Source organism: Podarcis filfolensis (assembly GCF_964270895.1).
Source record: "Podarcis filfolensis genome assembly, chromosome: 6".
Lineage (NCBI taxonomy): Eukaryota > Metazoa > Chordata > Lepidosauria > Squamata > Lacertidae > Podarcis > Podarcis filfolensis.
In genome coordinates, this window is record NC_139609.1 from 828,126 (window position 1) to 841,815 (window position 13,690).

Genomic DNA, 13,690 nt, shown 5'->3' on the forward strand with positions numbered 1-13,690 from the left:
TCATTATAAAAATAACTTTTTTGTCACTTTTTTTTAATTATTTCTTTGTTTGACCCCTCAGAATTACTCCTCCTCATAGAAATAAACGTTAAATTAACAAGTTACCTTTTTTTGTGTGTGTGTTCTTCACTCCCCTTCAAAAGAGTGACCAGCGTACATGCCCCCTTTCAATGCAGTGACCAGCGTACATGCCCCTTACAATGTAGCGGGCGGGCGGGAAGGTGACGTCGGGGCGGTGCGTGACTAATGCACGCACCGCCCCCATGCGACGTCACAGCCAGTACAGCGCCCACCACAGTGGGGAGTGTCGGGGCGCACAATGCGCCTCCTCCCCTCGCTAGTATCCGCCCCGGAGCCGCGGCAAAGGTGTAAAAGAGCCACATGAGCTTGCCGACCCCTGTCCTAGGGGATTTTAAAATCCATGCCAACACGACCTTACAAGGGGCTGCTTGGGACTTTGTGGAAAGCATGGCCTCCATGGGGCTGTCCCTGAATGAGCTTGGTCCAACTCATAGTCGCGGACATGCCTTAGACCTGGTGTTCACCTCTAGTAACAAGGGTGATCTGACATTAAGTAAAAGTGAAACAAAAGAAGTGCCATGGTCAGATCACTTCCAGGTGCAACTGGACTTCTCCACGACCCTTCCCCTCTGCAGGGAGGTGGGACCAATTTGGATGGTCTGCCCCCACCACTTAATTGATTCAAATGGTTTCCAGAGAGTGGTAGTGGATGCTTTATCCCATTTTGATGGCCTTTCAACTGATTACCTGGTGGCCTGCTGAACCAGTGCTATTGACGGTGTGGCTCCGAAGCGCCCTCTCTGATTGCATGAAGCCTGGACAGCCCCGTGGTTTTCCCAGGAGCTGAGGGCAATGAAAAAATTTTTGGGACGGCTAGAGCGCCGGTGGCGGAAAACTCATTCTGAATCAGATCAGACACGGATTAGAGCTCAACGTCGAGCCTACCAAGTGGTGATAACGACGGCGAAGAGGACTTTCTTCACCGCCTCTATGGCATCTGCAGAAAATAGCAGCAGGAGACTCTTTCAGGTGGTTCGCAATTTAACAGAATCACCTTTGACATCGGGGCCTGGTAAAGACCCCAAGATCTCCTGCAACGATTTTGCAAAGTTTTTTGCAGATAAAGTCTCTCAGATTCGGAAAGAGGTGGACTCCACCGTGGGAGCAGGGCAGGGGCGGGAGACTGCTAAGAGTCCTGTCTAGTCGAGTTGCATGGGATCAATTCCAATCTGTTACCTCCGAGGATGTGGACAGGCTGCTTGGACGAGTGAAACCAACCACCTGATCTCCTTGACCCTTGCCCATCCTGGCTAGTAAAAGTGAGCTGGGAAGGGCTGGGCAGTGGGCTCCGCGGGGTGGTGATTGCTTCCCTCTGTGAGGGAGCCTTCCCAGACCTGCTGAAAGAGGCGCTCATTAAACCTTAAATTCTTCAACATCTTTAGACCTGGCCAATATGGCCAACTATTGCCCGGTCTCACAATCTTCCATACTTGTGTAAGGTAATTGAGCTGGTGGTTGCTGAACAACTCCAGGCATGTCTGAAGGATGCAGACCATTTGGATCCCTTCCAGTCTCACCATGGGGCTGAAACTGCCTTGGTCATTCTGGTCGATGATCTCCGGCGGGCTGGGGACAAAGGTGAAAGCTGTTTCCTAGTTCTGCTGGATCTCTCAGCGGCCTTTGATACCATCAACCATGACATCCTTCTAGACTGTCTAGAGAAGCTGGGGGCACTGTTATACAGTGGTTCTGCTCCTCCCTCCTGGGCCGTGTCCAGAAAGTGGTGTGGGGGATGAGTGTTCGGACCCCTGGGCTCTCACTTGGGTGCCTCAGAGTTCTGTCCTCTCCCCCATGCTTTTCAACATCTACATGCAGCTTCTGGGAGAGATCATCAGTGGGGTTGGGGATGATACCCAGCTCTACCTGTCTTTCAAATTGGAACCAGTGAAGGCGGTGAAGGTCCTGTGTGAGCGTCTGGGGGCGGTTGGAGGATGGATGGCGGCTAACAGATTGAGGTTGAATCCTGACAAGACAGAAGTACTGTTTTGGGGGGATGGGGTGGTCAGGTGTGGAGGACTCCTTGGTCCTGAATGGGGTAACTGTGCCCCTGAAGGAGCAGGTGCGCAGCCTGAGTCATTTTGGACTCACAGCTGTCCATGGAGGCACAGGTCAATTCTGTATCCAGGGCAGCTGTCTACCAGCACCATCTGATATGCAGGCTGAGACCCTCCCTACCTGCGGACTGTCTCGCCAGAATGGTGCATGCTCTAGTTATCTCCCGCTTGGATTACTGCAATGCGCTCTACATGGGGCTACCTTTGAAGGTGACCTGGAAACTACAACTAATCCATTATGTGGCAGCTAGACTGGTGACTGGGAGTGGCCACCGAGACAACACAACACCAGTCTTGAAAGACCTACATTGTTTCCCATTACGTTTCCGAGCACAATTCAAAGTGATGGTGCTGACCTTTCAAGCCCTAAAGGGCCTCGCCCAGTATATCTGAAGGAGCATCTCCACCCCCATCGTTCTGCCTGGACACTGAGGTCCAGCTCCAAGGGCCTTCTGGCAGCTCCCTCACTGCGAAAAGCGAAGTTACAGGGAGCCAGGCAGAGGGCCTTCTCAGTAGTGGCGCTTGCCCTGTGGAACGCCTTCCCATCAAATGTCAAAGAAATAAACAACTATGTGACATTTAGAAGACAACTGAAGGCAGCCCTGTTTAGGGAAGTTTTAAATGACTGATGTATTGATGTATTTCTAATTATTTGCTGGAAGCCGCCCAGATGGGCAGGGTAGAAATTTGTTGTTGTTGTTCATTTCCACAACCTCTCCTGAATCTGATGAAAATAAGAAATGGAACTGAGTGTCATCAGCACTGTACTGATACATTATTCCAGATTCTAAGATGACTCAAGTAGTTGTGGGTGGGTGCTAAAGTGGAGAGACCCCACAGGAGCTCATACCATGGGTGGGGGGGGGGCAGGCTGTAGTCTCCCAGCACCCTCTCCAAGTATCAGCCAAGAATGAACAGAACCGCTTCCTTATGGCGCTTTCAGCTCCCAGTCTGGACATGGACATGTTTAGGGGAGCGTGATTGGAAGCACAGGGGGTGCCACAAGTATGATGGTGAATGGAAGGGAGGGAGGTGCTGAATTTTGGCATCGCACAAGATGCTGCTGAAATTTGACCACAAGGTCCACCACTGCTGGACATCACATCCAGAAGGAAACTCATCGAAAGCTCCTGAGGTCCAGGTAAATCAAGAAATTTCCTTTCTCCTGTACTGCCAGCAGATATTGTGGCAAAACCAGACCAAAAGCACCAGGGCTGCTTAAGACATTTTTGCTGCATGAGGTGAACCGGAAAACGCCCCTCCTGTCCCACTGCCATGGAACCTGACTAGGACCAAGTGATAAGTGACCAAGGTTTTATCTGAAATTTTCTCTCTCTACTGGGTAAGGCTGTTAGGATCGCAGCCCAGACCTCCCAACATCTGCATCTGCCTGAACTAAAGAGTGGTTGTGAACATGTGTAATAGTCCTCCTCAATGTCAGCTGAGAGCTGCCAGGTAAAACTCTGCAGTTGCACTCATAAAAAGACCTGTAGCAGCAGCCCAGTGCATGGAGCTGGTGGCCGAGTCATCAGGAAAGAAGGCTGCAATCCTGGGTGCAAGAGGGTGTTGGCAAGCAGGAGGGAGAGAGAAGGGCTGTGGAACCGGCAGGCGGTTTTGCCGGGACTCGGAGCGGCTAGAGCCATCCCTCTGTCTTCTCCCACTGCAGCGGCTGCCTCACCAAGTCTTGTGACAGCTCTGGTCCTGTAATGCCCAATTGACATCCAGCTCAGTAGCTATCTGGAGCTGTGTTTAAATCCATTAGCTCCTGCAGGAAATAGAACTGAGGTAACTCTTTAATTTAGCGGCTCCTAGAATAGGTTCAGGGACTGGCCCAGGCCCATCTTGCACTGCGAGCAAAGATGCAACTTGTCCGTTTCCATCATAGGCAAACTCCATTCACTTTTTAAAAAAGTTTTATTGGGAATTCAAATAATACAAAGAAAACATGGTTCATGTCTTTCAATAAATTTAAGCAAAGCCAACTTTCATTCCCCCCCCCATCCATTAGAGCCCTTCTTAACAGCATACAGACTATAGTAAGGACTCTTTAATCCTTTCACAATTAGTTGTTGTGTGCATTATATGTAAACTGGTGTTACCTGTTCCAGGTAAGCAACAGTCACAACAAGTCTTGCAGAAGGTGACTTGAGATACACAGAAAACAGCCTATGGGCTGATGGGGCTGGCTTTGAGTTCAGAAGTAACTTCAGAAGATGGAAATGAGTAGCTGAAGAGTCAAATGTTGCCGGGGCTAAGGGAGCCTTGCTCTCTCTCCCCTTTTCCCAGTAATTCAGCATAATTACATTTTCAAATAATATATCTCAGGGCTGTACTTCGCTGGAGCAAGGAAAGCATTGCCTTACATTCTACACCCTGATTTACAGCAACATACACAGGAGAATGCTAGAAGCGGCTGAGCCTCAGCCAGCCAGCCTTACAGAGTCAGACGATTGCAGCTTCGGATGAAGCCACATTTAGAGCACTCCTTTTTTTTCCAGACAGCAGCATTTATAGCAGTAGTCTATTTTTAGTATAGTATTGCACTTTTGGCTGGATCATTTCCAGGCAAATTGCAGCCTGATCCCTAGCAGCAGTCACTCCAGAGCACACACAGGCAGTGGTCGGGAGCAGCTTGATGCCGCACCCTGAAGGAGATGGAGTTGGCAAGTCAGGCAGTGGTTGGGTTCCAGGACAAATCCTAAAAGTCAGGGCTTGCTGGACCATGAAGAGCTGCCGGTCTGGGGCAGGGTCATTTTCTGATGCCTGGGTTTGGGTGATGAACTGTAATTGAATTTCGTTTTCTTCCACCTGCTTCTGGGCACTTAAGCTGCTAGGTTTCCTTCTTCGCTCATGCAAGAACATGGTCACAGGATGGAAGAGGCTGGGGGGAGATCCCCTAGAGAGGATAGTGCGCAAAGCAGAGGTCTAAGAACGGGGTTAACTCCCTCCCTCTCATCCTTCTGCTTAACCCTACCCTACCATGCAGTGGGGACAAGGAGCTCTGAGGGCTCTAAAGGGCAGGAGTGGTACACTGGTGCCATGGGACAATATCTTTTGCAACACCAACTTTGAATTGAAATCCATGGCTGCAAATGGTGGGGAGTAAACACAACCCACTGCTGACTACAAAACTGGCTTGGGGGCCCCTATATTCTGGGTACAAGGCTGCTTAGCCCACATGAAAGCCAGGGACCCGCACTATCTCAGCGGGTGTGGAGAGCGGAACAGGACCTCCTCCCTCTCTAAGCTGGTGATAGTCTGGATTTGAAAGGCAATAAGGCGTTTGTGCAGCAGGTTGGAGGTTAAAGGCGCTCCCCGACAGTCTGGAGAAGAGGCAGCGTTTCTCTTCCTTGGAGTAGCAGAAAAGAAGCAGCACACGAGTGACAACCTGGCCTTAGGACTTTCTCAGCTGCTGTTTCCTCACAGTTCTTTCCCACCTTCTATGATTATCTTGGAGAATTTGCTGGCCTGGAGCAGGCAGGGAGGGTGGTAAACTGAACAAAAGCCCTTGAAAGTAGGAAAAAGTCTGAGTGTTTCTCTCCCCATTATGGGGATGCCTTTTTTCAAGAACATGAGTCTGGGGGTGGTGACCCTGTGACTCAGGGGCCAACTCCTGTGTGGGTAGTTAAGAAGTGTGAAAGGGTTTGTAGCCTTGCACAAGAAAGAGGGACAGCAGTGGAGTAAGGCCTTCGGAGCAAGCCCTGTGGTGCTCAACAGCAACGCCACCACGACTTGTAGGCCAAGTGAACTCTGGCCTAGCCAGGCCTGCATTCCTCTGTGGCCTCCTGGCTCACCTGTATCATTGTGCAGGTAGAATCATAGAACCATAGAGTTGGAAGAGACCACAAGGGCCATCGAGTCCAACCCCCTGCCAAGCAGGAAACACCATCAGAGCACTCCTGACATATGGTTGTCAAGCCTCTGCTTAAAGACCCCCAAAGAAGGAGACTCCACCACACTCCTTGGTAAGTGGACTTGGACTTACCTCCAGGTTCATCCTTGCTTTCCTCAGCACATTGTATGTCCTTGTCACTGTAAGCAAAGTAACAATCAGGCTTGTCTCTGAACATTTCCTCCCTGACCCCTTCATCGCTTTTCCTTCATTGCCCAGGCAACTTGTGAGATTTCCCTTCGTGCAGTAGAGGGCAGTGGGGGGCTGGCCAGCTACGCAGAGGCCCAATATGCCTTACTGCTTTTGGCAGCAGTGCTGTAAGTCAAAGAACCCAGGGCTGTGGGGAGCAGAGCCCAGTGCCCTGATGGGGATGCATGCACCTGTATGTGCTCTGCATGCGTGTGCATGTGAGAATGCACAGGACAGTAGCCAGCCCACTGCTAGGATACAGCCCCAAGTCAAAGAAAACAATGTCTGTGACATGTAATAACAATAGCTTATGCAGTGGGGCTGGGAAGACTTTATCAAACATACCATTAGAACTAGGCAGGCATTTGAGTCAAGGCACTCCCTGAGACCTCTGCTCCGATTACTGGGAACAGAATTGAGGCCGGCACACAGCCCAGGAGCAGGCACCTCTGCTCCCTCTGCCCCATGACAAGCACCCAGATGTGGGAGGCCGTGGAGGAAAAGGCCCTCCAGACTTCTTGAGTCTTTGATTGTAATTTCCTGAAACCCCCCAAGTACTTCTGAGGCAAAAAGGAGGGCAATCACCCATTCCTATTTTTAATTACAAGGATGTAAACTTGTAGTGTAAACTTGTAGTTTTCTTCCTCTCCACTCCCTTCCTGCCCCAAAACAAGACACAGCATTGTTTTCTGGTTGCTGTGGATTCAGCTGCAAAGAGGGCAGGAGGACCCTAAGTTTTGCCCGCTCTGGATCTGTAGGCTGGATGAATGCCTTGAGGGCTGCACAGCCAAGCCACCCACCCCTGCCCAACCAACCATCTCACAGCTGGGAGGCAGCTCACAGTGGCTAAGGAGGACGCTCTCCATGCTCTCCTTCCCACGGCCGGCAGTCCGCAGGCGACTCTCTGGCTCAGCTAGTCTGGCTCTGAGCTCCTGGATCTCCTCCTTCCGAGATGGCTCCTGAGAAAGAAGCTGGTTATTATTTTCTATGGCATCTCCAAGAGTGACGCAGTCCAACCATGAAACAGAACGAGGCTATGGACTCCTGCAGGTAAAAGAATGTGCTGCACCTCTTCAAGCAACATATGAGTAAAAGACATTTTATAATTCTTCACTTTTCAAAAGTAAAACAGCATTGTAGTTCATGCGTTGGTAACCTCTAGGACAGACTACTGCAATGCGCTCTCTGTGGGGCTGCCCTTGGGTCTGGTTTGGAAGCTCCAGCTGGGGCAGAATGTGGGAGCCAGACTGTTGGCGGAAGCTTCTGACTGAGGACAGGTCACACCATTGTTAAAACTGCTGCTCTGGCTGCCCACCTGCTACCGAGCCAGGTTCAATATCCTTGTATTGATTTACAAAGCCCTGAACAACTTAGGTCCAGCGTACCTCAGGGGACACCTGAACCCTTATAGTCCAGCTCGATCACTGAGATCTTCTGCAGGAGTGTCTCTTGTCATTTCCTGAGTTGGTGAGGCTCATTTGGAAACAATGAAAAGTTGAGCCTTTATCTGCCCAGTCCTGAGGAACTCCCTGCCAATAGAGATTCAGCAGGCATCTCCTGTGCCAACCTTTAAATGCCTGCTGAAACCATTTCTGTTTCATTAGGTCTATGCGGGCAATTTAGAGTACTTTCCCCAAATGGTCTGATGATGTTTGCTTAATTTTTTATTTTATTTTTTGCTTTTAACTTGTTTTTAACATTCTATTAATTTATTGTCTGGTTTTATGTTTTTATATTCTTGTAAACAAACCTCTGTGATATATTTTTATGATACAGTGGTATATAAACGCAATTTTCTTTGCCGAATTGAATAGTCTAGTCCATTCTAGCACTCATTCTGTTGCACATATAAATCAGCCCTAAGAGACTAAGTTAGGAATGCCTGCAGCATGACACAAAACTACTTGAGATGCCACTTCCTAAGAGCAGTCTCTCTCTCTCTCTCTCTCTCTCTCTCTCTCTCTCTCTCTCTCTCTCTCTGCACCACACAGAATACGCCGCCCTTTCTTATGTCTCCATCGTCCCCTTTCCAACACACCCACATGCAAAACAAAACACCCGGCTGCATGAGGCAGACAGCGCACAAGGAAGATCTCTGTCACATGGCATTCAAGGAATTTTGCTCCTAAAGGAAAGGATGGGAAGAGGAAGCATCTCCCTGCTGCCTGTCATACTTGCGCAGAGACGTGAGGGCCGGGAAGGGTTGCTCTCCAGAACGTTGCCAGGAGCGAAGCGGATTTCTCCAGGATCTGGTGCAAAGAACTCATGTTGGCAAGCAGTTGCCTGATTCTTTCTTGGCAGAAGATCTGCAGCAGCAGAGAGAAGAAACTTTTATCAAGAGAGTCTCTTGCACAACCTCAGCCACTTTGACGCCCCTGTTTAACTTTTGCATACTCTCAAACATTCCTCAGATGAAAATAGGGGACATTTCTCACGACCTGACAACTGGCCCTCCTTGACACGCCCCTATTTTTTGCTTCCCCCGCCCTGCAGAGCATTTCCTGTCAGAAGAATGGTAAGGGCCACCAGCACCACCCCAACGGGGCATGGCCCCCCCCCCACCGTCCTGAGAAAACCCCTCAGTCCAGATTTTATTTTATTGGTAGACTTACAAAAAGAAAAGCACACGCCAAACAATAAATTTTAGAAAGCAGCAAGATTAAACACAGACACATAAAGCATTAAAAAATCAAAATCAAGACTCCTTGTGCTCTGCTCCCACTTTCTTCCTGCCCTCTCCTTGCCCCTGGGAGCCGGTGCATCATGGGGATCTGGGCCTCAGCAGCCAAAGCCTCTCCTCCTCCTTGGCTGCCCTTCAGCAGCCACTACAAGCTGCCCAAGGGAGGAGGCCAGCAGTGGCAGCCATTGAAAGGCCATGAAGAGGCAACCGCCACTCGGGACAAGCACCAGCTCACCCTCCTCGCTGAGCGTGGGGGCAATAGCACTGGCGGGCAAAATAGGGATATTCTGGGATCAAATCAGAAGCTGGGATGGTTTTTTAATTCTGGGACTGTAATTCTGGAGAGTATGCATTTGGTGGTCCTCAAGCTGTCTCAGTAAGTCCTCCCAGGAGCACCTCTGTCATAACATGAGGGAGCAGCCTTTCTTCTCCCCATGGCCCAGGTGGGCTGGAAAGATACCCTGTGATAACTGTTGCAGTCCCAACGACCTGTGGCCATTCCTGGGCCTCGCAGTCTCGTGATGGTGTGGCTGAGAAAGACCACGTGGCTCCGGAGGAGTTTATATTTTCTGCATCTTCCCACTTTACCTTGGATTGCTGTAGTTCTTGGCCAGGATGCAGGAGAGTGGCCATTTTGTGGATCAGAGTCTTGCCTTCCAGAATCTGTTTCTTAAGGGTGCTGTAGTCCTTGAGGTGGCTGATCACATGGGACCCCTGGCTGTTGATATCGTTTAACAGCACCGGCTTCTCCTGCTTCTGTGTCCCTGAAAGCAAAGCACCAGACTGGAACCGAATTGGGTCAGCACCTCTTTGGAGTTCAGATCACACAGGCTTTGCTCTCTTCAGCTACAACCAGATGCAGGACTGGCTCACCTATGAGGTGGGGGGAGGCAGCCACTTCAGGCAGCAAAAGCCCAAGAGCTGTTGCCCTCGTGGTCATACTGCCCCACCCACCACCACCAGTGGAGAAGCAGCGCCGACTTCTGGCAAGATCGCATGAGATCTTGCTAAAACTTAGTGAGAGTTGGGTGAAATATCAAGATCTGCAATTTCTGGCTATTGCCTTGACCTGCATCCACACAGGTCAGGTGTGACTTTCCTTGCATGTGTGGAGAGAATTAGGTTTAGTGAAAATTCCAGGGAGGATCAAGGAAGACATCCACCCTAAAATAATCCACTGATGGTGTCGGCTGCTCTGTTTAGGTATATTAGTTGTCAGCTTTTGAGTTGCCAACTCAAAAGGTATATGAGGAAAGACTTAGTTGATTTATCTAGCATATTTATCTACAGGTTCCATTGGTCTGCAGCTAATCTTTTGAAAAGTCGCCCTTTTATGTCCATTTCCTAATCTTTTGGGAAGTTGCAATACTTTATGATCATTATTATTGTAATCTTCTGACTATGCTAGACTTCTCACCCAATATTACACAATATTCTCATCCAATACCTGCTCTGATACTGCACAACCCATCAAGCAATACTGTTCATAATGTATTGCAACTTCCCAAAAGATTAGGGAATAAATACATGCTTAATTAATTTCAGTCTGGTCATGATGGGAGCAGGATCAAAGAGTCACATGAATCTTGAGGAGGAAGAGGAATGATACAAGAGTCATAAGGCAAATTACTCAAGCCAGCATTCTGTCAGCATCTAGGAGTGAAGGGAATTGCTAGTTCATTATTATGTTTTTACAGATACAAGCAAAAGAATTAGTACCAAACAACACTAATAAAATAATAAAGTGGAAGAGAATGACATGCCTTCTCTGAGAGCCCCCCAATAACTGTTGCTGAGTTTATCTAAAAGATAAACCAAGGATGGGGAACCTGTGGCTCTCCTGCTATTGCTGGACTCTCCTCCACCCTGATCCACCTGACCAGCGGTCAAAGGGTCTTCCATGTACTGCAGAATGTGAGGCAGAAGCAGCGACCAGCTTTAACACCCCCCCCCAATTCAGCAGGCATTCCTGGGCTCATGAGATTCATCATGTTCTTTTCATTACTTAATGATGTTGAACTGAATGTTTTGTTGATAGCTTCTCTGTTTTTACAGATATATTTGTATTTTTTGCTTAAATGTTGCATATGCATTCTTTTTTAATTATCTCACTGCGTTTTATGTAAAATGCTTACAGATTCTGCATATTAAGGGGTATACAAGTATTAATGGTGGTGGTGGTGAACAAAGTAAGTGGGGAACCCTATGGCCCCTGTGAAGACTTCCTAGGAGCTCCGGGATAGATCTGTTCCACTCCAGACTTCCCAGAGACAGATCCGATGTCCTGCCCTCTCGGCCTCCACCTGCTTCTCCAGTGCCCAGGCCCAACCAGCCAGCACCCCCAGGAGCATTCCAGGGGTGTCCCAGGAAGCAGCTTAGTACCCACCTGAGGCCACCTTCAACTGCGGGCCACACAGCAACTTATAGACCTGTAATTCAGCCTGCAGGGTCTGGAAGTGCAGCTGATTTTGCTCGCACTGCTGCTGAAGCAGAGCCACTCTATGTTGAAGCCTGCAAGGAGAACCCCAAGAAATGAATGGAAGTTTGCCATCTCTGGCTGGGAAGTCAGATGTCTCTGCAAGGCCCTTCCTGAAGGGACAAGCAGAAGCAGAAAGCCTAAAGGCTGCTTCATCAGAATTCCTTCTTCTTCTTCCCTTTCCCAACTTGGGGGGGGGATCAAAGCCCATTCACCCTCCTTTTGGGTTCTCTTCCTGCAAAAGTTCTTTCCTTCCTCCAACTGTAGTGTTTTGGGGTTTTGTTTTTCAAACAATGTCTGATGCTTTCTGGAAGGCTAGTCTTATTAATCTTACAGTAAAACTAATGAAGCAGATTTCACCAAGTTAAAAACTAATTTATTCTGGCCATAAACTTTTGTGGACTGGAGTGATGAAATGTTCAGATGAAATGGATTGCAGTCCAGGACAGCCTATGTCACACTAAACCTGTTAGTCTTTGCTGTGGAGATGCCTGCCGTTGTAGGGATCCTTGTGAATGGCTCTGAGGCCGCCTCAGAGAAAGCCCGTCCCTCCACCCCAATTCCTAGTCATCCAGCCTCCACACCCGACAGCTCCCATCTCCATAAGACTTTGAGGGCAAGGAGATGCTCCATCTCCTTGACTTCTGCCATTCTGTTTGGCCTACCTGGAATTGTTCTTCTGCAGAGCCAGAAACTCCTCCTGGAGGTGCACAAAGTCTTGCTGCTTGCCTCGGATTTCTTCCTGTAGCCGCTGCTGCTCAGCTCGCTGCTGGTGCAGCTCCATCTCGCCGTCATGCAGTTTTGAGTGGGATGCCAGCAGAGCTTCCTGCAGCTGCTCCAGCTCTGGGGATGGGAGAGAGTCAGGGGTGCTTTTATCTTACTAAAGAGTCCTCAAACAGAATGCAACTACACTGCCATTATTTCTTTGATTAAAATAAAAATGTTAGTGCCTTTTCACATGTGACCATCAGAAGGGAGATTGGCCTTGACATGGAAAGGCCAGCTGTCCAAGCTGAGCTTTGATCTCCATCTCCTGCCAGCCTCAGAGCTTCTCCCTCCCCATATGGCACACAGACTGGCAGAAAGGGAAATGACTTTGAAGGGTCTGCTTTCTGGGAGGCAAGCTGGACTTCAGTTCTTTCCATTCGTCATCCAGGTACACCAGAAGACAGCGGAGGGGAGAGATCCCTTGCACTCTGAATGGCTGGATGCAAGGAAGGAAAAGTGAGGGGCATTTCGTACGAGCATTTTGTACTTGAGTACGATCTGAAAGTATGAAATATACAGAGAGCCCCTTAGAGCTTTCCCACTTGGAGCGGAATTAAGCAGAACTTTAACATACTGCTATTTTACCCAATAACACTCTTCTGCATTTCCAAGATTATTCTGTAATGTCTAGTCACTCATGGTCCCATTCAGGAAAGGTCCCTTCTAAATTAAAGTCTTCAGTCAATTTTATTGCTTCCTCTGGATCCCAGCTGAGGGTGTGTGTGACGGGTGTGATATCTAGACACCAACAGAGCACTTTGGGGTTGAGTGCCATCTGTGGCAGATCTCTCCCTGAAGAGAGGGTGAGGATGCCTTTCCTCTTACCATGACTTTTTGGCACCAGGGACAGGCGTTTTTCCAGTTGCTCCCGCAGGTGATCATTGGCAGAGATGGACTCTTCTAGGCGCTGGCGGAGAATCTGGATCTCAGAAAGGTGTTCCTCCAGCAGACCACCAGCTGTGCTCAAGCAGCAAGGAAGGGCACAGATGCAAGAGAGATGAGAGCCAAGGTCGGATGTGCCGAAAGTAATTCTGAAGCTCTGGGAATTTCCTGGCATAGGAAGGAGACCTGACCTGTGCAAGCTACTATCATCCTCAAATTTATAACCTGGCATGAAAAGGTGGAACCACACATCCTGTTCTACAAGAGCAATATTAAGGCAAAGGTAAAAGGTAAATGACCCCTGGATGGTTAAGTCCAGGCAAAGGTGACTATGGGGTGCAGCACTCATCTCGCTTTCAGGCCAAGGGAGCCGGTGTTTGTCCACAGACAGCTTTCTGGGTCATGTGGCCAGCATGACTAAACCGCTTCCATCACAACGGGACACCATGACAGAAGCCAGCGAGTGCACAGAAATGCTGTTTACCTTCCTGCCGCAGCAGTACCTATTTATCTACTTGCACTGGCATGCTTTTGAATTGCTAGGTTGGCAGGAGCAGGGACAGAGCAACAGGAGCTCACCCTGTCATGGGGATTCGAACCGCTGACCTTCTGATTTGCAAGCCCAAGAGGCTCAGTGGTTTAGACCACAGCGCCACCTGCGTAATACC

General features: G+C 49.1%; 1 protein-coding gene across 6 annotated transcripts in view; it reads right to left on the minus strand.

Annotated features, from left to right (window-relative positions):
* Positions 1-4,030: 4,030 nt before the first annotated feature.
* Positions 4,031-13,690, minus strand: part of PDE4DIP (phosphodiesterase 4D interacting protein) — a 91,440-nt gene continuing 81,780 nt past the window's right edge. For all 6 annotated transcript variants that reach the window (XM_083621354.1, XM_083621357.1, XM_083621355.1 and 3 more), the window contains 8 exons: positions 12,966-13,097; positions 12,038-12,215; positions 11,283-11,407; positions 9,485-9,660; positions 8,391-8,522; positions 7,058-7,175; positions 6,121-6,167; positions 4,031-5,031 (listed from right to left, as the gene is read on the minus strand). In XM_083621354.1, coding sequence (XP_083477480.1) covers positions 4,984-5,031; positions 6,121-6,167; positions 7,058-7,175; positions 8,391-8,522; positions 9,485-9,660; positions 11,283-11,407; positions 12,038-12,215; positions 12,966-13,097 — 956 coding nt within the window. In that variant the 3' untranslated portion in view covers positions 4,031-4,983. The remainder of the gene's footprint in view (positions 5,032-6,120; positions 6,168-7,057; positions 7,176-8,390; positions 8,523-9,484; positions 9,661-11,282; positions 11,408-12,037; positions 12,216-12,965; positions 13,098-13,690) is intronic.